Below are 25344 nucleotides of genomic sequence, written 5' to 3' on the forward strand. Positions count from 1 at the left end.
TATGCTCAATATTGCAATTATATTGCATAAAGGAACGTAATTCTGGCACTGCATAATAAAATTTTAATAGCTGCATCCTTGTGTTCCAGAGATAAACCTACGGCATCGAACAGAGGCTTTTCTCCATCCACCATCCTGCACTCAGTGTTCTAGTAGAACCGCCAGCCAAGATCGCTGCCCCCTCCCCTGGGTGACTCTTCTGCCTCTTGGGCAGCCGCTACTTCTCTCCAGCTCCGCCCCTCCGCAATAGCCGTCACGTGCGCTCAGCCGTGCGCAAACAGCACCCACCCTGTGTGAGTGGCAGTCAGACGAGCCAATCCGTGCCGTCCGTTTCGTCCTCTCCACCTATGCGCGGACTCGCCGCGAACGTGACGGGGGCGGGTGGGATTCCGCAGCTCCTCGGCTCGTTTGCCTGCTGACGGGCGAGGAGGAGTCTCGGTTATGGATTCTGTCTAAGGAGGTGTTTGGTCTTCGCGTCCGGCGCCGGCCCCATTCCAGGTAAGGGGCAGCGAACCTCCCGGCCTACCGTGTTGTGGCCGGGCACCGGCGGATGCGGGCCTCCGCAGAGCTCCTCTCCAGGGCTGGGTGCTGCGCGGGTGCCGCCTGGGTCCGTCGTTCGGGGAGCCAACGGATGGGCTGCCTTCAACGGCGTGACCTTGCTGCCTCTTCCTCCCCGCCACCCGCGTTGGTCTACCCCCTTTCCTCGTCGAGCCATCCGAAGAGAGGGGAAGCGGGGCTCGCAGCGAGACTGAGGCTGTGCGCACGTCTGAATAGGGTGAGGGGGTGGGTCTGTGTTGTCATCCAGGAATCGAGAGGAGTTGGCAACTTCCTTTTCACTTTTTCTCTGTCGCTTTCGATCATGAGCTCGAGTCCGAGTTTCAGGACGTTGCTGCACGCAGTATTATTTCGGAAGAGCCTTTGCTGCGCAACCCCTTAAATCACTTCCTCTGGATGGCCGAGCTTTCCTGACGCCAGGGTGGACTCTTGTTGTTGTTGTTAATAGGCTAAAAAACTGCGCACACACCGTTGATGGTGTGTTGTTGTCTGGTTTTATGATGTAGTGAATGCTTGTGATGACATGATTTGCTTTCAGGCCCTTTACTTTTGGGCTTAGCAAGAACAAGATGTTAGGTGTGTGCATGCTCTTTATACATACTGTAAATGAGATTCACAGCTGCCAGGAGGATGCATAGTTGTGCAGGCCTGTTGGCTGCCTGGTTCCTTGCTTGGGCTTCCGCCCTGTCAGTCCAACTCGGTTGTTACTTCGGGTACTTCTGTTGAAATGAATAGAACTTCATTTAGAATAGATCCACTTAAGTGAATGGGATCTAAGTAGGATTTAGGTTTGATTTTAGCTGTAATGTAGCTTATCTGTGGCTCCTCCTTTCTTCCCAGCCTACATTGCTTTTCACCTGTAAAGTACATTTGATTTCAGCATTGTTGGCAGGAATGTAGGAAAATCACCTGCATAAAGACTTTGGGTGCACAAAGTGGTCTGTGTGAGCTCATGTGGATTGCATGATAATAGGCCTGCAGTGCAATATGTCTCCATCCTAACAGGGCATGAAATGGTACTGTAGTGCACTCTTCTGCATCCTGGTGCCCTCCAGATGTATTGAACTTTACCTTCCATACTTCCTAGCTATAATGGCCAGTGACATAGTGTTTGCACTGACATCCTCTTGTCTATCAGGCATGGATCAAGCACTGTTTTTGACCTATACTTGCACAAAAAGCTTGGGCACCTATTAGGAACTGCTTTCTTCTAAATACTATTTTTGAGAGTAATCAAGAATGCTTTCTTAATGTGTAGTGTTTGGACAAGAAGGATATATGGAGAAGTATTTTTAGGTAACTGTTCAGTAACTATGATATTTCCATCCTTGGAAATTTGGTAAAACCTGAGCCTGTGTATCTTAACTGAGTGTTCCAAGCTTTTCAGGCTGACTTGAGTGGATAGGATTATAGTTAAATAGAATACATTGAGGGTTTACTTTTCTTTTTATGTGCTTAGCTATACTGTGGTAATTTGTCTCCAGTTCTTTCATTTAGCTTGAGCCTGTGAGATGGGGCTTAGCTATTTTAGGTTGTGATATTGAAGGTTTTATGTTTTTCTACTTCTGAGTTTAAGACCCACTGAACTCAGAAGTAGAAAATGCATAAATAATAATTGTGCCTTATAATTTAATTAGAGGCCCATGACTCTGTAAAAGAAAGTAGCTTCTTGTATCTACCTATACTGTCATATTACTAGCAGAGATGTTATAGTAAGATACTAACTACTGCTTAATCTGGTGGTGATAATGGACTTTGGAACCCTTGGATCTCCTCATCCTCAGGTAATGCAGTACTGTATTGCAGTGCTTCCAGCTAATTAGTCCATATCTTCGGGCGTAATATATTTATTCATTATATACTTTTATACCACCCCAAACCCAGAACTCCATTGGTGGTTCACAGCATGATGAAACATAATACAAAGCTTTTAAAGTGTAATATTTGCAAGCAGCTTAAAAGTGAGTTAGAAACAATTAACAATAAAACTACCAGGGCCTTCCGGTGATCACTTGACCACTGAAAGAGCTATCTGCAGTCCCCTTTTCATGACATGCTAGATACTCCTGTACAGTAGATTTCTCTCTACGACTAGAAATGTGCTTCTTTTATATTAGGGCAACAGTGTGCCACATGCTAAAGATGTTGTTTGCTTGAGTGGCTTTTTGTAGGAATGGATTTTTATATTTGATTAATAAGGTGTATGGTATTTACTAAATATTGTGCACCTTTTAAAAACAAGACCTGAATCCTCAGCCTTACAGTAATATACCCAACACAAAAAGAAACATGGATGAGAAGGGGAAAAACTGCCCAGCTACCAGTTCTTAAAGTTAAAATAGTTCTTATCATGACTAGCTTGAATTTGAACATTTGGTAGTAGACAACCAAAAAAGATTCATGCATTCAACAGAACTGAGTGAGTAGATCATGCAATCTTTTCTCCTTCTCAGACACACATTCCAATTAGTGGCAGTTTAATAAGATTTTAAACAAGGTAAAGTAGTTGTTCTGCCATAAGATATCTGGATGCCAGATAGAACTTCTGCCCTTGGGACAGTTACTATTGTGAAGCAGGGAATTGGGACATGTAGCCCAGAGAAGTGACTCAAGACAAGTAGGACTCCATATGACACTTCCCTCTCACAAGCATTACTGCATTGTTTTCTGCTTTCTAAGCAACATGAAGCAGCTTAGGTTAAATCAGAAGGGTGTGGTACCGGGGTGGGATTTTTAATTGCTATAAGGTCACCAACTAGGAAGTAGCTAGAGGTAGGTCCCCTGCAGGAGTATCTATGTTATCAGAGGTTTGGCAGCCCTTGGCTCTTGAGTATAGATCTCTCATTTCTGACTTCCCAGCAACCTGAAGACTTGTACTCCTTTGTGTACAAGAGCAATGATTTTTTGCTAAAACCAATGTGTAGCATCTGTGTAGTGCTTTTGCATGCATAATCTGCCTGTGCAATTCAAAATATTGCAGGAAAGGTTAGCATTATCCCAAATTTAAGATACGACTAAAGGATACGGAATTATTGAAGGCCACCCAGTGAATTTATGCTTAGTAAAAGACAAGCTAGGAGCTTAGTTACTATCCTGCTAGCTAGTACAATATATCTCTGTGGGCTACCAGATCTGACAACATTCTTTAAATTTGTTGTCTTTTGTCTTTCTGGTAAGATCCTTATAGTTCAGCACTGCAAATCACTTTTCACAAAGTAGCTGTTCTTTCTCTGTTCTTGCCTATGTTACCGCTTCCTCTTTTGCCCTCATCACTTTCTAGCTATTGCTACTTATCGTCCTCCTGCTAGGTGCCTGCCTGGGTTTTACACTCATTGTGGGGTTATATGGAGACATACAAAAGCCATAGCACTCCACAGCATTATTTTCAGTCACCAAGTTCAGATGATCAAATTCTGGCTCAAGTCTGGATAGGTATATGCATTGTATGCCTGCTTCAGCCCCATTGCCTCTGCTTCATGTGCTGGAAAGCAAGCCAGCAACTCAGAGTTAACCATAGGTTTCCATTAAGTCTAAACTACAAATTATGACTTTTGAACAAACTAGGATATGAAGCTTTGGTTTAAAATTAGTTGGTTTGGAAGAGGTTGACTACAGTTCCCTGGTTTCAATTAGCAAGCAACTGTGGTTAACTGTGGCTTCCTGACTTGTTTGCTCATTTGAGTGAAGAGAATAAAGCTGGAGGAAGCAGTATACATATGAATCTTAATCAATTTTTTAAAATTTAAATTGGACATGGAGACATATAATTTCATTTCTGTTAAAAAAATAACATTGGCATCAAGAATGTTTTTCTGTCCAGGAGCAACAGAAAATAGTCTGGCAACATTGTTCTAGGCTGATTTACTCAAAAGTAAAATTCTGTTGTGTTGAATGGGACTTTTTATATGTATGCTTAGAATTTCAACCCATACACTTGGAAAATATTACACACAGTAAATGTTTGCTGTTCACATGACACAGCTGATTATGGGTTAATTGACTCCCACCTAGTCACAGTACATGTGATGGTCATGTGACCACTGTTTTGAATATGCAATCTCTAGTTAAGTTCCAGGGTTATGGCATGTTGTGCAAACCAAGCCATCATGGGTTAATTGAGAGTTAACCCAACTACTTCTGTGTTAGGTAGTGATGGTTTAACCCTGGATTAATTATGATGGCAGCTTTCACACAGCATGCTGTAACAGTCACCTGGATGGGAAGTTCTCTATTAAAAACAGGTACTGCACGCATTGGGACTAATCATGGTTTAATTAATTAATCAATCCACAACAAGCTGCTGTGTCATGTAAACTGGTCCATTTGTTTGTTAGGAAGCCAGGCTCTTGTGACTTCCCGTCAGTGTAATTTTCTTTTTTTTTTAAATAAATTTTATTCTAAATAAACCTAACATACACAAAAAACAAAACAAAACCCAACAACCTAAAAACAACATCAATCATCATCGGAAACATCGGACCTACTGGGTCAGCCCCCCACATTTTTTTCTTTTTATGTTAAATTATAAACATACTTAAATCTATGCAAAGCTCCATTTCTCTAACCAATAATAAAAAAAGTCCCAAGTTTGATTAGAAGTCAGTCAGTGTAATTTTCAAAGGTGAACTTGGGTTTGCCACTATTTAATATGTGGAAAAACTCTTGAAACTGCTCAAGGAATGGCAATAAGTTATGGATGGTCATCTTTTCTTATGGAAAGTGAAGTAGATTAAACTGCATTAGAGATCTCTGCAAATTGCCTTTTTACTAGGTGCTTAGCAAGCATCTTTGAGACCAAATTCATTCATCTGATTAGAGTAAGCTGCAGCTTGTTCTTCCAGTTACCTTGAGTATTTCCTAACCTAATTTGCACTTTACATGCTTGGTTTGCTCTAGTTTCTGCTTGACCAGTGGGTATCATGGAGCTGCCTGGCCTCCTCTATGGGGTGCAAATGCTATAGTTGGGTTCTTTGATGTGCCTTAGGGAAACATACTATATTGAGAAGTTACAAGTTGTTGTGTACTTGTATGAGGAAGCTACGAGACACAATGCCTGTATTTTCACGAACACTGTACAGAGTTCCTTCCAGTGGCCCAAATATGAACTTCCTTTTTGTGGGAAGAACCTTGTGTCAGTCACACTGACTGCAGTTTCCTTGCAGGTAAAATATATCTGTCAGGCCCAAAGGGCAAAGATCTGGGGCACTGGAATTCAATATTAATTCACTATCCATTGCAGCAGGACTAGAGTGGTACAGAGAAATACCTATGCATATGGAGTGGGACAAGGACAGGGACTTGGCTCTGTTTCTATTCTGTTGGAAAAAGCAATTCATTTTCAGTCTGGGATATAATTGAGAGAGAACAATTCATGTTTCTTAGTCTAAACTTTAAACTTTAGATCCAAGGTACCCAAGATTATTCTTGAGGCTCTCTGTAGGTGTCCACCCGTGTCCCAACCCTTCTTGACTTAACATTTATTATTGAGATTAATAGGCTAAAAAGTGAAATGTCTGCCCCGTGCACCATTTTTGGAGACTGTCCTTGCTTAGAGCAAAGATGGAGAACTCAGGCTTCTGACCCTCTCAAGTTCCACAGATAGTGTTGCCCTTTCCCCCAGCTACCAATTTTGTGGTGGTTTCCTGACTTCTGTGCATTCACTGTTCCCTCCTGAAAGGTTCCAATGTCTTTCCTAAGGAATAGTTACTGGCCATAAGAGTTCTAAGCTAAAATATACAAATATTTTTAGCCCCTTTGCCAGCACCCACCATTAAAATGGAGTCCTTGAAAACTTTTCTGAAATGGAATTTGGCCCTTGCCCCATTTCAGAGGAGCTTTCAAGGACTGCATGTAAAAGAGGTATTTCAGCCCTGCATAAGAGATACTAACTCCTACTCTGTAAACGTCTATACATGTTGATAATGTCATGTAAACAAAACACTATTTTATAGTCTATCCCTAACTCCACTGTTTTGCCCATTGTAGTTGCTGGGTGCCTCTCTAGCAATTATTGGAAAAGTTACTCATTATTGAGACGAGGACTGATTGACTTTGAAAGAATTGGTAATTTTATGGTTTATAGACAGTTAAGATATGTTTATTAAGATAAACATTTTAAATTATGGAACATGAAGTTTGCCTTTTTCACAGCACCTGCATACTGAGTCAACATTCCATTGAGATGTCCATCAGAACCCCAAGATCTCTTTCTTAGTTAATCACCTGATCTTAGTTCCTCTTCCTCCTCTGCCTCTGCTTCCCCCTTCCTCCATTGTAATCCAAGGTAGCTTACATAGCTCCATTTTACAACAACCCTGTGAGGAAGCTTTGGCTGAGAATCCATGACTGGCCCAAAGACATCCAGTGAGCTTCATGGTCATGTGTGAACCAGAACCTGGATTTCCCTTGTCCCAGTCTAGCACTCAAACTGCCATACTGCAGTAGCTTATCAGAAAGTCCACTGACATGATTAAACTGAAAATGCTTCAGGAAACCAAAAAGAATGGGGGTTTTGGTTTACCAGATTGGATGTTGTACTATCAAGCGTCTATTTTAACTTGGCTAAAAGAATGGATAACCTTGCGAAATAAGAGAATTTTTTATCTTGAAGGACATGATTTGCAAATGGGTTGGCATGCTTATATGTGGTATGAGAAGGTTAAGTCTCATGGGACTTTTTAAGTCACTTTATTAGAAGATCATTAATGCCAGTGTGGGAAAAGTTAAAGTCAAAATTGTATAATAAGTTACCAAGATGGCTTTCACCTATGGAAGCTTTTGTGTATCCAATTGTATTGAATTTTGAAGGGATCATAAGATATGATGATATTTTGGATAAGGATGGAGGCCTGAAAATAGATCAAGAAATACAAGAACAGGGACTCAATATCTCGTGGTGGTATAAGGTGCAGATGCAATCAAGATATGCTAAAGATTGTAAAATATGGGGGTTTTATAAAGACCTAACAGCCTTTGATCAAGTGATGTTAAAAACAGATGAGAAAATGATTAAAAGAATTTATGAGTTCCTACTTGACAGGAAAATGGAAGGGGAACAGGTTAAGGAAACTATGATAACATGGGCACAAAATTTTGGATATAATATTGAATTAGAAAAGTGGCAAAAGTTATGGGAGAGAAATATTAAGGTAACTTTAGCAACTTTGTATAAAGAAAATTTATATAAAATGTTTTATAGATGGTATTTGTTGCCAAATCAGTTAGCTAAAATGTTGCCAAATATGTCAAACAGATGTTGGAAATGTAAACATGATGTGGGTACATTTTACCATGTGTGGTGGACTTGGGAATATGTGAAAAAGTATTGGATTAAAATACATAAATGGCTTGAGGAAATGCTACAAAAACCCTTAGCTTTTAAACCTGAAATTTTCTTGTTAGGTATTGTACCGGAAAATATTAGCAAACAAGAAATGTATTTGATACTACATTTAATCACAGCAGCTGGAAGAGTGAAGAACTACTACCCACTGAGGAACTGATTTTAAAAAAGATTCTGGACTGTGCAGAAATGGACAGACTGACTCTATTATTGAAGGAGAAAGAAGATACTGACTTCTATCAAACTTGGGACCTTTTTTACGAGTGACTGGAGAAACGGGACTTGGCTTAGATTTAAAGATGTCTTTAAATTTTTATAAATCGATTTGAATATGATTATAGAATGTTTAAAAGATAAGTTATAGGGGGCTGACCCAGTACGTCCGATGTATTTGACGATTGATTATTTTTTTAGTTTTTAGTTTAAAATCTTAATAAAAAATGTGCAAAAGAGAAAGTCCACTGATACGTATCCCTTCCTTTTCATCTGTGTGAGAACAAATGTTACTGTCAAGCAGAGCTTTGAAGAAATGACAGCAGACTTTGAAACTTTGGGAATGAACCTAAAGAACTTTGTGACACAAGTAGACTTGCTCTCCATCCTTCCAGTGCTTAGAAGGGGAAAGAGAAATATTCTAGGTGAATGTCTACAAAGGTGGTACCATCACAAGACATTTGGATTCTGGGACTGCAGGATATTCTTCCTGGAAGATGGACTCATATCAAGGAATGGGAAAAATATGTTTGGTTGCAGCATGAAGAAATTAATTGGAAGGGCTTTATATGGAATCCTGCAGGAAAGGAAGAAACAAACTTGGAGGTGAACAACGAACAAAGGCTTTTGCACCACAATGGAAAGAGCAGCTGTAACAGCACCCACAAAATGTCTTCCAAAAGATGTAGGAAGAAAGCTGGACTATAAAGTATGTGGTCTTTGATGTTTATATGCCCAGAGAATGGAAAACAAATAGCATGAGTGTGAACTCTTAATACAGAAAGGCAAATATGACTGGATATTGTAACTGAAACTTGGTGGGATGACTGTCATGGCTGGAATTCAGCAATTGAAGGATGTAACTTGTTCAAGAAGAACAAAGGGGACAGAATGCAAAGTGGAGCTACACTATATGTTGAAGATACATATCCATGCAAAGATATACAGGAAGATGAGTTTAATAGCTGCATTGGGAGCATCTGGATTAAAATAAATGGAGCAAAGAATAAAAGGAACATGGTGGTCAAAATCTACTCTGGAGCAAATTATAAAGCTGCCAGACAACAAGTACTTTGAAAACAATCCAGTAATTACTGCACTGATTTGTCAAAAACAAATAAATCCTGCCAGACTAATCTCATATTTTGGTTGAGTAGTCTGCCTTGCAGACTGTGGGAATGCTGTGGACATAATATACCTTGACTTCCCCAAAGCTTTTGATAAAGTGCTCCATGATATCCTGATTAGCAAACCAAAAGTGTACTAGATGAAACAACTATCAGGTATATCAACAGTTGGCTACAGAATCAGACTGAAAGAGTGTTTATCAGTGCTGCCTTCTCAAACTAAAAAGAGGTAATGAATACCACAGGATTCAGTCCTGAGCCCAGTACACTTCAAAATTTTTATTAATTATTTGGATGAAAAGGTGCCAGTAATGCTTATCAAATGTGCAGATCATACAAATAGCAAAATACCCTGGAAGCACTCAAAATGAGGATTAATTTGCACAGTGAAGATGCCCGGTTGACCTTTCTTGGAAGTGAGGGAGACAGGAGGCCACTACAGGAAAAGCTGCTTGTCTGGCAGCCACCCGTCACACCACCATCCTTGTACCCAATCATCATATAGTATAGCAATACCACATGGAGCCAAAGGTCAAATAGCAGGTGGAATGGGAGGCACAGAGGATGTGGAATGTGGCAAGACTAAGTGCAGCTCATGCTCTCTGTGCATTTTGTCAACACTAATCTCTGTGCTTGTAATTATGTTGTGGTAAATAGTGTAGTAAATATGTTGCGGCAGCAGGACTTTAAATAACAATTTGGCAGCAGGATAATTTTTTCCTTGTTTGCCTTTCATCAGATGCTGTTTCTATTTAATAAGACTATGGTGGAAAGCTGCTTATATTCGTAAGCTTATTGCAGAGCTACCAGGTGTGAAAGATTCCATTTGTACAATCCCATTGCAGTGCACACATGGAAAGGATTGGTGGTCCTTTCGACCCCATTAATAACATTGTAGGAAAAGTACTGGCTTTTCCTATCCCTACATTTCTTCTGCCAGCATCCAGTTCTTAAATATCTCAATAATGGGGTCTAAGCTTTAGCAAGGGTACAGACCTCTGGCCTGTAGGGCTACCAGGGCCCCCCAGTCTGACCCATGCCACCCAAGCCCGACAGTGCTTCAGGGTGCGGAGCTTAGGCCCCACTGCCTGGAGGAAACCCACTGATAATCTCTAATCTGTGGCAGGAGTTAGTGCTTTTCCACTTGTAGAGCAAAGCAGCTGCTCTTCTCTGAGTATGGGCAAGTCCCTTCCGCCTGTCATCCATGATGCTGTCTGCAGTCACAGAGGTAGCAGCAGGGGTGAAAGGTAGTAGAGGTGATGTCTCATTAAAAGTATAGGACAAACAGACAAAAAATTTATGTAAAACTTGATGTACACTGAAATAGAAAATAGATTGGATTTTTTTGTAACTAGCTAAGCTTAGGCCACTTTATGCATTATAGTGACTATATTTATCTGTTGAATTAGGGTGCAAATGCTAGCTGCATGTCCTAACGTCCTTTTGTTTTTGTCTTGCAGGAACTTAATTAAAATGCTGCTATCAATAGGAATGTTAATGCTTTCTGCCACTCAGATTTACACCATTCTCACAGTTCAGCTGTTTGCTTTCTTAAATCTGTTGCCTGTGGAAGCAGACATCTTAGCAGTAAGTATTGTAAAAAGACTGTATCTGTGTAGAAGAATAATTCCATATATAAAATATTCCTTAAAAGTGGGATTGTCAAAGTGAATTCAGCACATGATCACTGCACCCCACTGAGGCTAACTGAAGCCTTTGTGGAATAAGGTACCTCTGTATTGCTGCTTTGTGCCCTTCCCCCAGCTTCTTATGTCGTTTGAACTTGCTGAGGGCAGCTTGTTGGGTTGGTTAGCAAAGTATCCCATTATCCTACAACAGACTATTGCTTCTGTGTGGTTTGTTAACTATCCCAACATGGTAGGTTTGGACAACATGAGAAGCAGTGCACAGTGAGGGAAATAATGGCACAGCACATTTATTTATTCTGGAATAAGCTTTCATGGATGCTTTCTGCGTCATGAAATTCATCTTTTTGTTGTTTTTGTTGCTGCAGATTAATCTGGCAATCTCTCTGGAAATTGTTGAACTGGCACTTAACTCTTTAAAATTACCTGCATGCACTAATAGTTCTTTGAAAAGTCTTAGCTGGATTTTCGGCAGCTGACCAGAGCAGGAAATAATATTGGGTGGGGCCATAATTAAATGATAATATGCCAGTAGAAACTACCAGATCTTGCTGGGGAGGGGGAGTGTTCATTCTATCACCCTCCCCCCCCCCAATCCACAAGCTTCTGAGTTCTTTAAAGCTCTTCATCAAGCAAGGTTATATGAAAAGTAGTGAACAGGGGAAGAAACAGAAAAGTCCCAAAATTTGGCTAGGTTTTTGAGGCCATTATATTCTGCAGTTTAGAAAGACCCCAGTGTCAAAATAGAATTTTGCTGTCTGAATAAATTAATGAGTGGGAGGTGTTAACAGCTATTTTTCTTTCTGCAGTAGCAAAGCCCTTGGTGAAGGACTTTAATTTGGCACAACTGTCAGAAGTGTCAGGCAAGGCACTTCTCTCTGGCACATGCAAAGGGGTGGAAGAGGAACCAGTTGTCCTCGCTACTCCCACCTCCTGCCCTAAAGATCTTCTTTGGGGCAGGAACAGATGACCTGGTCAATGCTGGGAAAGGAACAGCACTGCTTAATTGATTCCCCTGCTGCTGCTCCTGCATAAGTAGAAATGCAGAGACTGCTCGGGACAGCAGTGCCTGTTTGGGGTCCGTGTGCTGCAGTCCATTCCCCTCTTATTTGAGAAGTAAGGTGAGAAACAGCTAGGTGGTGGTGTCTGGTTGGGAGCCGCTTCCTTCAACTGCTCCTTTTTATATTCTGGAGTGATGCTTCTTGTACTTTGAGCCAGTGGCAGGGTGAGAATCTGCTGGACAGTACTGCAGAAAGGAGCGGTGCTGCTCATTTGGTTCCTCCTCTGTTCCTTTGCACGCACCAGAGAGATTGTGCCTTTAGAACTTACAGCTCCTTAAAAATGCAAAGTTATTATGGCATAAGCTTTTGTGGACTCATCTTTAAAGTATAACGGATCTTTTCCCCTTACCTTGACTTGCTTTTCTCCTCCCAGTAGAAGCAAGCTTTTTAGGGAAAATGTACTGGAATTAAAGCACTTTCTAATAGTTAGAGCCAGTGTGTCATAGTAGAGCGTTGGACTTAGGAGTTCTAGTTCTCACTTGTCTGTGAAATTTACTGGATAATTCTGGGCCAGTCGCTGATTCTCAGCCTAACTTGCTTCATAAAGTTGTTGAGTGGATAATATGGAGAGGAAGAAGACATAAGCCTCCCTTGCAGGCTTAACATAAGCCTCCCTTGCTAAAAAAAACAAAACAAAACAAAAAACTAGCTATAAATACAACTAATTGATAAATAAAAAATTTGGCTGATTGCAAACATGGCTGAAGGGCAAAAATCTTGAGCATTTAAATATAGTTGAGCTGTGTTGAAACTGAAACTGAATCAGTGGGTGCATAATGGAACACAAAGACCCAGGCCTCATCTTCCTGGTGAGGTGGGCCATACAATACTCTAAAGCTCAACTTTGAACAATTGAATCTTGGTGAATTCCAGAGTGTACTGTTATTTCTCAGTTGTACGCTAATGATTTTAATATTCATTGTCAATTATCACATATATGGTTCCACATTTCTTTTATATTTAGTTTAATTTTGAAAATGCAACACAAACCTTTGATGACCTGCCAGCAAGATTTGGCTACAGACTGCCAGCAGAAGGCTTGAAGGTAAGAAGCAACAGCTTGGAACAAGTGACAATAAGAATCAATATTATTTTAACTTGGCACTTTGTATGTAATGTACTTAATGTATATCTATGTCTTTCATGGAATGATAATTCTATAGAGCTGATTCAGATTGAAAGAAATCCTGTCATTGCTGTGGTTGGGAAAAGCTACGGAGACAGAATTTCTATATGGGACATAGTCCTGCTGCAAGAAAGACGGGAGCAGCAAAGCAGAGCCACAGGGGAGATGGCCGAGATTCCACCTGTCTTTCCTGCAGGAGCCCGCCTCTGATCAGGCATGCCTTCCCTGCACGAACGGAACTGCAATCACGGCCATCTCCCCACCCCCAGCGCACTGTTTGCGCCCATCTCTCCCTCCCCCAGCGTGCCCGCGATCACACCCATCTCTCCCCAGCACGCCGGGATGACAGGTGTGTGCAGGAATGACGGGTGCATGCAGGGATGACAGGTGTAATCTCGGTTGTGCTTGCGGGGGGGGGGGGGGGGGGGGGGGGGGGGGGGGTTTTGGGGGGTGTGGGGGGGTTTTTGGGGTGTGGGGGGGGGGGGGGGGGGGGAGATGGCCGCGATGTTTGTTGTTGTCACTTTGCTTCACATTTTTCTGATTTAAAAAATGGTTACAGAACAGATTAGCCTTATTTACATTAAACCTTATGGGGAAATTTAACTTGGCTCATGACCAATTTGGGTCATGACCAGAGTCCTGGAATGGATTAAGTTCATGAGCCAAGGTACCTTTTCAGAAATGGGGCATGGAAATTGGTTAGTATTTTGGTACATGTAGACATTGCAGTCTCTGCTTCAAAAGTGTGTATTATTCTAGATGGTTGCTGCATGAACATGCTTAAGAGCCTTTTGCTTCAGAAGTTCAGATTCAACTTAATACATGCCAACTTTTTCAGCTTCTGCATGTTATTTTCTGAATCTGAGGATGTGTTACAACCCTGAGGTCTAGAACATATTCTTACCTAAAGAAGTCTGAATCCTTGCAGGCAACACAATCACGTATTTGCTAAGCAGTATGCATAGCATGCTGGAAAGCTGTGTTTATTAAGAAACTTCATTAATGCAGTTTTTTAAAAAAATGTATATGATTTTCTTAGGTTGAAATCTTCCACCTGGGATGGGTAGGGTATAGGATGTATTTTAAAATTTTAACTGCAACAAGGGATTTGATGTATGAAGCACAGCTGTACCCAGTAACAAGAAGGAATGAACCACTTTCTATCAACAGTTGCCCAGAGCAACAGAAGATAATACAGAGGCTTTTCTTTATAGTATAGGAGATTTCAGGAAGATGTTCTTCTCTAACAGATGAAATGTTGGGAAATAAAACTTCAGTAAACCTGAAGAAAAGGACTGCTGATAATCACTTGCCTATCTTTAAGGATGTTGTCAGGGAACTGTTAAGCCTGTGCTGGAACCCACAATGAAACTGGGCGGCCATCTGAGTGGGATGGTGTAAACCAGGGTCCTGGAACAGCAGGGGGTTGGACCCAGTGGCCTTCATGGCCTCTTCCAACTCTACTATTCTAAGATTCTAGGAATATTTAAACTAAGACATGCCTTCAGAATGAAAGCTTTTGGTAGTCTGGCATATGAAGGTATTTGATCAATATTGCTTATTGACGTTTTCTATATCCTTACTGTGAAGAAAACAGAAGCATCCTTCCTGAGAAATATTTCAGGTGTTGGAGATAGGTTTGCATTCAGTTGTTTGCAAGTGTAGCAAAGGAATGAGGATAACAGGAGGCCTGGAGTGCAAAAAAAGAAAGAAGAAGCAAGGTTGGAAGGAATATTTCCCATCACTCAGCTAATATAGTGACAGCAGATATATTCAGAGAAGCAGATGGTACAGCACTTGTCTAGACTGTCATACTTCAGACTGAAGTTGGAAAATCTCATTTTAAAGGTTTCTCTATGCAGGAAATTAGGAGTGGAGAGAATGCTACACCAACAGGTTTAGGCTTGAATCCATCTCCCAGATGGACTGGTTTTCCACAGCAGTTATAATTTCGGTGAGGCAGGAAAATGAACCCACAGATCATTTACCCCTATACAGTTATTAAAGGAAATAAATTATTTCCCCCTTGCATTTATCAGTGTACATGTCTAGAACTGCTGTGCTGTGTGTTTTCTTCTGAACAGCAATAAGTTCCAAGGCTGATTATGATGCAGAGTTCACTATTTGACAAGGGGATTATAACAGAGTAATTGTCTGATATAATGCAAAGAATCAAGACAGGGATACATAGGTTCATGTCACAGGTAACAACCTGTGGGTTGTTCAGTCTCTGTTGGAGCAAGCACATTCCCTTCCAGTGATTCACTACTTCCAGTTTGTCTCTGATTTAGAAAACAACCCAAACAATTCTCTTTGTCTCTTCCCCCCACCCCTTGCCCAATCTTGGATGCACACCTTAATATGGTTAGGGCATTTGAGAGTGTCAGAGAAATGAAGAGCAATGCCACCAAGAGGCTGATAAGGACAGGACATTTTGGGGGGCAGTCATTCATAGGGTCGTCTTGAGTCAGGTTCCTCAACAGCCTGTAACAATGTCTGTTTGTCTGTCTATTACCTATCTACCTTTACATGCCCAGTTCCCTTTGTATATGCTTCCATTCTTGGTTCTTGAACATACATATTCTCTTCCTTCTTCAAGGACATATAAATTGAAGCACCTTCCACTATTGTGTTGCCTGTTAGTCAAGGAAGTAGTGTGTTGATTGGTGTGATTGATGTTTGTGTCCTCGCACACATAGACGCGCACACGCGTGCACACACACACATGCGTAAGCATTTCTCATTCCTCTTATATCCTTGTAGGTTTCCTTGCAATAGTATTCCAGTCAAAGTGACATCATAGATCTGATTGATCTTGCTAAGTTTGTATAGAACTGTCCTAGCTTGTATGTATAAGCAATTTCTAAGAGATCTTCAGATTAGAATTATGTCAAGTATTTTCAGTTGCAAGGGTATGTTGGAAAGACTATGATCACTTAAACAAGGATCGGTATCACTTCACATATTTATTGATTTTAATTTTATTTGTACCCCCACCTTTTTACCAAGAAAAATAAAATTCAAGGCTTTAATGAAGGAAACTGTACTGACTGATATTGAATCATATTGGACACCTATAAGAAGTTGTCATGCTGTGTTTGACCATTGATTTGTCTGCCAAGTATGGCTGTCGAGAACACCTCACCACCTTTTATATGGGTCTGTCCCAGTTCTGTTTCCTTTTAACCTGGGGTGTTTGGGACTGAACCTGAGATGAAACTTCTGCTCAGCTGCAGAGCTGTGGGCCTTCCCCATTTGTTTGTGTTCTCCCCCATGTTTTTCTACAACATAGACATACGAAGAGCTGTCCAAATACAATGGGTTAACAGTGGCAAACAGTAGGTCTCTGAGGAAGGATCTGACCATACTTAAGCTATACCTAATTGAGTTCCACTCCTTAACTTCACAGGCTAATCCTGCAATCCTGCCATCCTATTCACACTTGCTTAGCAGCAAGCTTCACTGAATCTAGTCCATTTTGAATGCTGAGGAAACTTGGATGGGATTGGCATGTAACTAAGTGACTGCTCTACCTTTATTTCTTCTCATAATACATCTGATATGTAACTATTCCCCTGTTAATTAAGCCTGGATAAGATTTAATTTACTACTGCAGCAAGAACTTTAAAACCATAAAAAAGAAAGAACCTGGGAACTGTAGACCAGTCAGTCTGATATTAATCCCTGGGAAAATTCTGGAGCAGATACTAAAGCAATTAGTCTGCAGACACCTTGAAAATAATGCAGTGATTATTAGAAGCCAACATGGATCTCTCAAGAACAAATCCTGCCAGATGAATCTTGATTTCGTTTTTGAAAATTGGGTAACCTTCCTGATGGCCTATGGGAATGGTGTGGACATATTCTATCTTGACTTCAGCAAAGCTTTTGACAAAGTGCTGCATGATCTCCTGATTAGCCAACTAGCTAAAAGTGGGCTAGATAGATCAACTATCAGGCGGATCCTCACTTGACTACAGAATCAGGCTCCAAGAGTGCTCATCAATGGAACTTCTCAAACTGGAAAGAGGTGACAAGTTCAATCCTGGGCCCAGTTCTCTTCAACATTTTAATGATTTGTTTGATCTTACATGTACTTACTGCAGCGAGGATTGTATTTGCCCAACACTGGAGGAATGAAGAGCCACCTACCGAAGAGCTGATTTTAAAAAAGTTTTTGGATTGCGCAGAAATGGACAGATTGACTGTCTTTGAAGGAGAAGGAAGATACATACCCCTATCAAACTTGGAACTCTGTTATTGGTTAGAGAAATGGGACTATATGTAGAATTGAATATGGTTATTGATTGTAAAAAAGAATAAGATGTCAACCCAATATGTCCAATGTCTTCGAAATAATTGTTGTTTTAGTTTTAGATTTGTAGAGAAAATAATAAAATTTGGAAAAGAAAACATTTTAATGATTTGGATGAGGAAGTTCAGAGAATGAATAACAAAATTTGCAGATGACACACGAATGGGTGGGATAGCTAATACCCTGGAAGACAGGTGATCTTGATATGTTGGAGTGCTGGGCTGAAAACAACAGAATGAAATTCAATAAGGACAAATGCCAAGTTTGCACCTACAAAATGCATCATTGCAAGATGTAGAATACTTGGCTCAACATTACCACAAGTAAAAAGGATCTTGGAATTGTTGTAGATTACAAGTCAACAATGTGATAGCCTCTGGGTATTGGGTGGCATACAAATGCAATAAACGAACAAAATGGCTGCAAAAAGGGCAAATGCTATTTTAGGCTGCATTAGTGATACTTGAAGTATTAGTTCCCCTTTACTCAGCACTAGTTGGGTCTCATCTGGCGTCCTGTGTCCAGTTCTGCACACCACAGTTTAATAAAGATGGAGACAAGTTGGAAAGGGTTTATAGGAAGGCAGCAAGAATGATCCAGGGACTGGAAACAAAACCCTATGAGGAGAGATTGAAAGAACCGGACATGCGTAGCCTGGAGAAGAAAAGACTGAGGGGAGAGATGATAGCCTTTCAAGTACTTACATTCTGCTATCACAAAGAGGAATGTCAGGATCTCTTTTCTTTCATCCCAGAGTGCAGGACTTGAAATAATGAGCTTAAGTTACAGGAAGCCAGATTCTGGCTAGATCACAGGAAAAAAATCCCGAGAGTTAGAGCAGTACAACAATGGGGCTAATGTCCTAGGGCTGTTGTGGGCTCTCCTACACTTAGAGGCATTCAAGATGCAATTGGACCACCATTTGGGAAGGATGGTTTAACTTGGAATCCTGCACTGGCCTCTTCCAAATCTACTGTTCTATGAATAATTGAAAATTCTCTCTGAAAAAAACCTTAAATAGAGAGCCAGTGTGGTGTAGTAGTTAAGAGCATGGGACTGGGACTCAGACGATCTGGGTTCTAGTTCCCGCTTGGCCATGAAGCCAACTGGGTGACTTTGGGCCAGTCACAGACTCTCAGCCCAACCTACCTCACAGGGTTGTTGTTGTGGGGATAAGATGGAGGAGGAGAGGAAAGCTGCCTTGAGCCCTTTGTAGGAAAAAGGCAGGATATAAATCGGAAAATAAATAAATAAATAAACCATGTTATAACAGACTATTTGTTAATGCACGATTACAGTTCTTACCATGCTTGTACTTCAGGGATGCTACTTCTTAAAATGAATCCCCAGTTCGCTAAACCCCCATATTGTTTCAACTTTGCTATAATTCTCATGCCATCATCAAATCTTTTATATCTGGAACTATTGGGAATCTCTTTACCCATTTTCACATGTTTCCTAATCCAGCAGTAGGTTGGACAGGGAAACTATCAAGCTCCTTTGCGGTAGGGAAAAAATGGCTGCATCACTCCACTCACAGCCCAGAGAAATGTGATTCATGGTTCTCATGACTAGGGCAGAGAACAATAGGCAACGATACAGACTTCAGCACTGAACCTACTTTGTAAATGCCATCAAAAACAGTATTGCTTGTGTTGAGAATAAATGGTTTGGAACTATACAGAGGCTACTCATTGATTTGCCTTGGATGTCTGCAGCAGCTGTACTGCTACAAAATGTAATGCAAAAACTTCCAGAACTTGATATGTATAATATCTGTTCCACTGCAGGTGATGTGCAATAATGAAGGGCACAAGCAAGTTTTAGTATATGTGGGACATGTATTGCTAGTGAAATATATTCTGAGAAATTCCTGGTTTCTCTGTATATTGGCTGCAGTTACATGCCTTCTAATGTAATTGCAGCAAACTGCACCATTCAGTGTCTCAAGGTTAAATGTTTAACACATGCTACTTGCAGATACCAGCTCATGCTGCTATTACTGCCATAATGTGAATGATAAATATTAATCTTGGTAATGTTCTTCAAGCCTCAGAAGCTGAGAATTTTGTACAGCGCTTTTCTAATATATGTGTGTGATTTTTTTTTTAAAGCAACTGTTTCAGAATTGAGGGCTAAGCTGAGAAAAATGGAAATGCAGTAGCCAATAGGAGCAGTATCCAGTGGGTGATGGTCAAGGAGGAGGTAGAAAGTAGAGTAACTTAATGTATTGACTAAAAATTGCAAGGAGGTACGTGCCAGTAGTGTGAAGAGGAGTGCCCTCTTGCTTCATGAGGCCAGGAAGGACATCCGATTTGAATTTTAAAAACTAATATTAATAATATTATATTTATCTGCTTTCCACCTATTTCCCAGGACTGGGAAAATGAGAATTACTGTCTGCCAAATGTTACTGGCTTGTACCATGTTTATGTAATTATATAATATCCTTTAAAACCAGGCATTATGCAGCTTTGCAGTTCAGAGAGGTGACACAGAAATCTCAGTTCCATGTGCATGCCCTGCTATCAAAGTAAGGAACTATTTGAAAAGAAATAGCCATGTAGATATAAAACCTTTTCACTTTATTGCAGTGAATATGGAAATTGAGTCATGGGGGAGATCCATGCAAGCCCTGGATTGGGGTAGGAGCCTCTATCATGCAAACAGTTGTATGATCTTAGAGCCAGACTTGGTTATATTCCTTCAAAACTACTGCACAATGAAAGGTAGTTGAAGAGGATTAGCAAATACAAGTAATTACATGACTAACTTAGCATTTATTTCTGAGACTACATTCACTATTCTGCATATGGATATGCTAATCCACAATAGTCACCCTCCCTCAAATCACTAATAGACAGTTTCCTCATTCTGTGCAGACACATGCATGGAGTAGAGGAAACACAACCTTTTTGATTCCCCATGTATGCTGATAATATTGAAAGCACTTGTTTTGAGAAATAACTCTAATTTATTAAATGCATAGTAATGTTGCTCTTCAGCTGAAACATCACACAGAACAGCCTGCATACAATCTAAAAGGCATGATGCAAAATGAAAAATGGATGAGGGGGAAAGAGGAAAAAAAGCAAACCCAGGAACCATTTTTTAAAGTTAAATAGTTCTTAAAATGACCAGCTTAAAACATTTGCAACAGAAAAACAGTCTCATCTGTGTTGAGTGACCTTGATCATTCTTGAATATTTAATCACATTCCTATCAATAGTGTAGAGGAGCAAAAAATCCTTAGAGAGACAAAATCTTAAGTAATCTGAGAAATAAATGCAGATTTTAAAGACTTGCATAGACAAGGTTATATACAAAGTACAAGAATGAAATGAATGTTGCTCAATATACCTGCCATGTTTAAAATTAATGGCAACCTCTACAGTCATGTTGCCAACAAAAGCACCTGAATTTTATGTTTAGTGGAATTCTGCTTTTAAAATGCTGTAAAAATGGGAAGGTTCAATAGAATAAAGCACTTTGGGATGCAGTCCTATGACTGCTAAATGCTGCCTGGACAACTACAGGATAATTTGGAGTCCCAGTTCTGACCTCAGAATTGAGATTCTTGCTTTAGATTGCCATCTGCCCACCTTGCATCCAGCCCAGATCTTTGTGTCTTGGCTGTGGCTCTGAAGTTACAATACTAGAGGGGGCATTCCAGGGGCTGGGGGGGAATAGAGTACTACCACCATCCTTTGAAGAAACATGGTATTGCCTGCAGCTCCTATCCTTGTGAGCTGATGTAAAACACTTAGATGGTCAAAAGTAACTGTCTGCAAGGGGGCAAAGAAAGTACAGAGGCAATCCTCACCTTCATATGCCTTTTGCCCTTCATTGGATGCCCATAATCTTCTGGGTTCAGAGGGCTTTAAACAGCCACATTGAATGACATCCTCAAGATATATTTAACTTGAAGCTTTAGCTTCATAAGACTGTATCTATGTTTAAAACCAAGTGCACTCTTAATTGCTTTGCTGGATTAATGCCCAAGTGAAGTATAGCTGGAAATGTAGTTCAGATATACTTGAGAACTTGTCATTTATAAGCTACATTGTACTTTGGTATTTAGTTTGGGATGTGAGAGAATTATTTGAATTGTGGTTTCTTTTCTTGTGTCAGAGACTGATACGATGCAAAATATACTTTTCTGCTTAGATGACTTTCATAGGTGACCCCTTTTTAGATAAAACTTCCATCACTCTTTAATCGTATAGGTACAACATCAGTCTTGAAAGATAGTTAAGGAAAGCAAAAGTAAAATAATTTAAACAGGTGCAATGAAAATGCATACGAAATAAGTGTTAGTTTTTGTGATTCTAATTATACATCATGTGGAAATTATTTCATTATTAAATGAATGAACAAATAATGTCCACCTTTGTAGAATAAATATGGTGGAGTTGACTGGCAACTCTTTCCAAAGCCTGTATATCCTAACTGATAAACATTTAAGTAGCTGATGATCAAAAGTGTAAGACTGCTTGATTCACAATGGACTAATAAGAGTAGTTCTGCAGCTACTTGGACTGGGACCATTTTTTGAACAAACCCTTATGATAATATCTTTCCAACTTCCATGTTGTGCGTTAAAAATATTGTGACTTCTATCCTAACATCTTGATGTGTCCCATGAAAAAAACCAGAATGCTCTTTCTTTTCCATTGTGTAGCTGATTTCCCATAGAAAAATAATAAGAATCTTGAGGAAGAATCTCTCATCCCAGCAACTGATACCATACTTCACGAATGATTCCAGAACTTGATTGGTATTGCTAGGGCATTTCTGTGAGTTATATGCAGTCTTGGATTAATCTTGGAATCATAATAGTAGAATTAGAAGGGGTCGGAGGGCCATCAGATCCAACCCCTTGCTCAAGTGCAGGACTCCAAGTTAAACCAACCTGGTCAGAAGCAGACTATCTTAGCAGTGATGGCTTCAGGAATATAGCTGTCATTTGAGAAGAAAGGGAATTCTAGCATTTCTTTCCAGCACATACATAAGTACCATAAGTACATATCAGCAGTTGGCAGATGGCACCTCCACAATCATGGTGTTAGCGTTGCCCACCTTTCTGCCTTCCCCAAGAAGTGTCGGACCAGCAAGAGATTAGTTTTTTTTTACCCAAATGAGCAGAGTAAAAATCCATGAAATACTGAACAAAGACCCTTTCTCTTTTCAGTCTGGTACTAAATACCTAAGTATTGGGTATACACTAACTCTAGTGTTGTCCACTAGAGGGCACTGTAAGAACTCCTCTAAAACAAAACCAGTATAGAAATTTTGCATGAAGCAACATGTTTGGCCAGCTGCTTTATACACCCACAGATTCCTTTAGCAAGCCTGAGATTCTGTAGATTCCAAACACAGCAGAATAACTGTTTAATTAGTTTTTCAGTCTCTCTCAGATTTGGGTAAGGGAGTTGCCATTTGGAGAATGCTTTAAAAATATTCTGGTAGGAGAGAATAAATGTGGAATGTAGGTCCTGAAGACACTTTATGAAAATAGGCCATTAAAACAAGTGTTGATAGTGTATTTGCATGTTTTTGGTGATGTGCAAAGGGAACTTGCAGAGTAAGGACTGCCAGGTAGAACCTGAAGGGCTCCTACCAGATTTCCTAACTCTTTAGCAGCCCCTTGGACATGAAAAATAAAATGGCAAATGAAAGGGAAAACTGGGGAGGGGTACAATTTGAGATAATAAAAAACTGAAGTTATATAAGGTGATAATTGTACTATTAGGCAAAATACTGATCCATGTAACAACAGCATTCAGATCTCTAGGCCAAAGCCTTCATACGTATTTCATACACACTGAAGAGATCTTTGAGAATTTGTTAATTTGTGGAAGACTTTGTTAGTTATAGTTGAGTACAGAGATTGCCTTCAGATTCCCACATCCAATGCTATATAGAGAATGGACACTGGTCTTGCCAGGGATGTAATGTTAAGTGTCTTAAGTCTTCCAACAGAGTGTATTACTAAATGAGTTTTTCCCTGTATTGCCTGAAGATGGTCCAATAAACTCTAAACACCCTGTTTGCTGCTTGTAAGCCTCAGATCTAAACTTGCTGAATGGATATCCTCCTGAGTGCTTCTCCATTGATGGTTTTTATTCTTATACTGATTGCCTAGCTTTCTGTTCCAGAAAAAAGTTGGTGAAGAATGATGAACTTAATTTTCTACCAATTATCTAAAAAAGAGGTTCATGAAGGTGACTAATACTTTCACTATACTTGCCAGGAGAACTTGGTGGTAGAAACCTGGTATAATAGAATGGCTTGTTTAACTTGATGCCTGAAAACAATGTTCGAATATGGCTGCCACTTTTTGTAAATTCCTCTTCATAAATCCAAAGTTCTGCAAAGCATCATACAAAGGTTTCAAAAATGTACAGTTCAGTTTTGAATGCTGTCTTTTGCTAACAGCCCCCAGCACAAGTAAGAAATGAGTACATAACAGGAAGAGATTTTAACTCATCCTTTATCCTGCATGCTAATTTTTAATTTGAGGAGTTTAAACTGTAGAAACATTCAAAACTGTGAATCTCTCACCAGCAACCTGACAAAATTGCTACGTGTATAGGTCTGCCCAGCTGCCAATTTGAACAATATGCAAATTATATTTACTGCTTAATTTTCATGTCATGTTTTTGAACTCAGAAATAAAAAGCTTTGACTGATTCTGCCATTATTGCTTAAAAGCTGATGCTATATTTAATGGTTTTTTCCCCCTAGGGTTTTCTGATAAATTCAAAACCTGAGAATGCATGTGAACCGATAACCCCTCCACCATTGAGGGACAATTCCTCCCATGAATTCATTGTATTAATCAGAAGACTTGATTGCAACTTTGATGTAAAGGTAAGTAATTTATCAAGTCTCTAAGCATATGGGCTCATTTCACAGGATTTCAAGGTTGCTGCTGGCTAGTTCACATAACACACTAAGCCACAGGGATGGGGGTTAGTGACTGAACCATCCTCCTTCCTGAGATTTGTTAACCGGCCTTACCAGGCATGGCTTGTAGATGAGTCAAGGGAAACCAGCATGGCCTAGTGTGTCATCTGAACCAAAATGAAATACTAACCCTTGGTAAAGTCTGTGGGTGGGTGGAGACCCAGCCAAATATTGTCTTAGTTGTTCCACCACCTGCTGCCGCTGCAACAGGTGAGGGCAGGATATGAGCTGGGGAGGGGCTCTTCTCTCTGCACCTGTGTGTGCCATTGACATAGAGAAGTGCCCACCCACCCTCGTCTTAGGTAGCAGCTTGCCAGGTGAAGGGATGGCACTTCCTTACTGCTCAACGCCAGTGTTGCTCAGCTGAGTGATCTTGCAGCCAAGTAGTGAGACAGGTCCCCTCACACAGGCTTGTGGGACCAGTATGAGGTGGCTGGTGACTCTGCTCTTCCAGGTTCAATGGTGTAATTGTGGTTTTACAGTCATGCTATCCGTTGTCTCTGGCTGCTAAATCAATCCATCATCTAAATTTGGAGCAATAGTGTGGTATGGATTCTATGGGACAGTTGTTCATCAGCTTAAGAATACCAGGAAAAGGGTGTGAGCCATTGGATGATTCAGAATAGGGTTCTGTTAATGACAGTGAAAGCATCTAAATTTACTTGTGAGATTTCTAAACTTTCTGTACCCCTATTCAAAATGTCTGAAAGCAAGGCTTTTTAAGAACCAAGATTTATAGAGGACTATTTGATATGGCCAGTTTTGAAACAATACTTCGTACATTTAATGATTGCTAATTTAACCTGTTCATCAAATCATTGTTCCTTTAGCATCTTATGGCACCTGTAGTCATATACAGAGGTTTGTGTTATGTCCCTTACAGTGGACGTTTTGTAAAAAGTTCCAAATAATTCCATGGGTGTCTTTTTTCTATTTATCTTGCTGCATCTCACATCAGTTAATATCCAGTATGATTAACAATGTTTGGTG

The 25344-nt window shown here is 40.3% G+C and overlaps 2 protein-coding genes across 7 annotated transcripts in view; one reads left to right on the forward strand and one right to left on the reverse strand.

Annotated features, from left to right (window-relative positions):
* The window catches only part of PFN2 (profilin 2), a 58511-nt gene continuing 33167 nt past the window's right edge, over positions 1–25344 (reverse strand). Inside the window, exon 3 of the mRNA XM_044433036.1 lies at positions 1–1274. Coding sequence (XP_044288971.1) covers positions 1243–1274 — 32 coding nt within the window. The 3' untranslated portion in view covers positions 1–1242. The remainder of the gene's footprint in view (positions 1275–25344) is intronic.
* RNF13 (ring finger protein 13) overlaps positions 380–25344 on the forward strand; it is a 44541-nt gene continuing 19576 nt past the window's right edge. For 2 of the 6 annotated variants that reach the window (XM_044433028.1, XM_044433029.1), the window contains exons 1-4: positions 8834–9466; positions 10698–10824; positions 12909–12989; positions 24133–24258. In XM_044433028.1, the coding sequence (XP_044288963.1) occupies positions 9378–9466; positions 10698–10824; positions 12909–12989; positions 24133–24258 (423 nt within the window). In that variant the 5' untranslated portion in view covers positions 8834–9377. The other 4 variants (XM_044433030.1, XM_044433033.1, XM_044433031.1 and 1 more) reach the window with 4 other exon arrangements.

The sequence above is a fragment of the Varanus komodoensis genome, unplaced genomic scaffold (assembly GCF_004798865.1).
Source record: "Varanus komodoensis strain SLA01 unplaced genomic scaffold, ASM479886v1 scaffold25, whole genome shotgun sequence".
Lineage (NCBI taxonomy): Eukaryota > Metazoa > Chordata > Lepidosauria > Squamata > Varanidae > Varanus > Varanus komodoensis.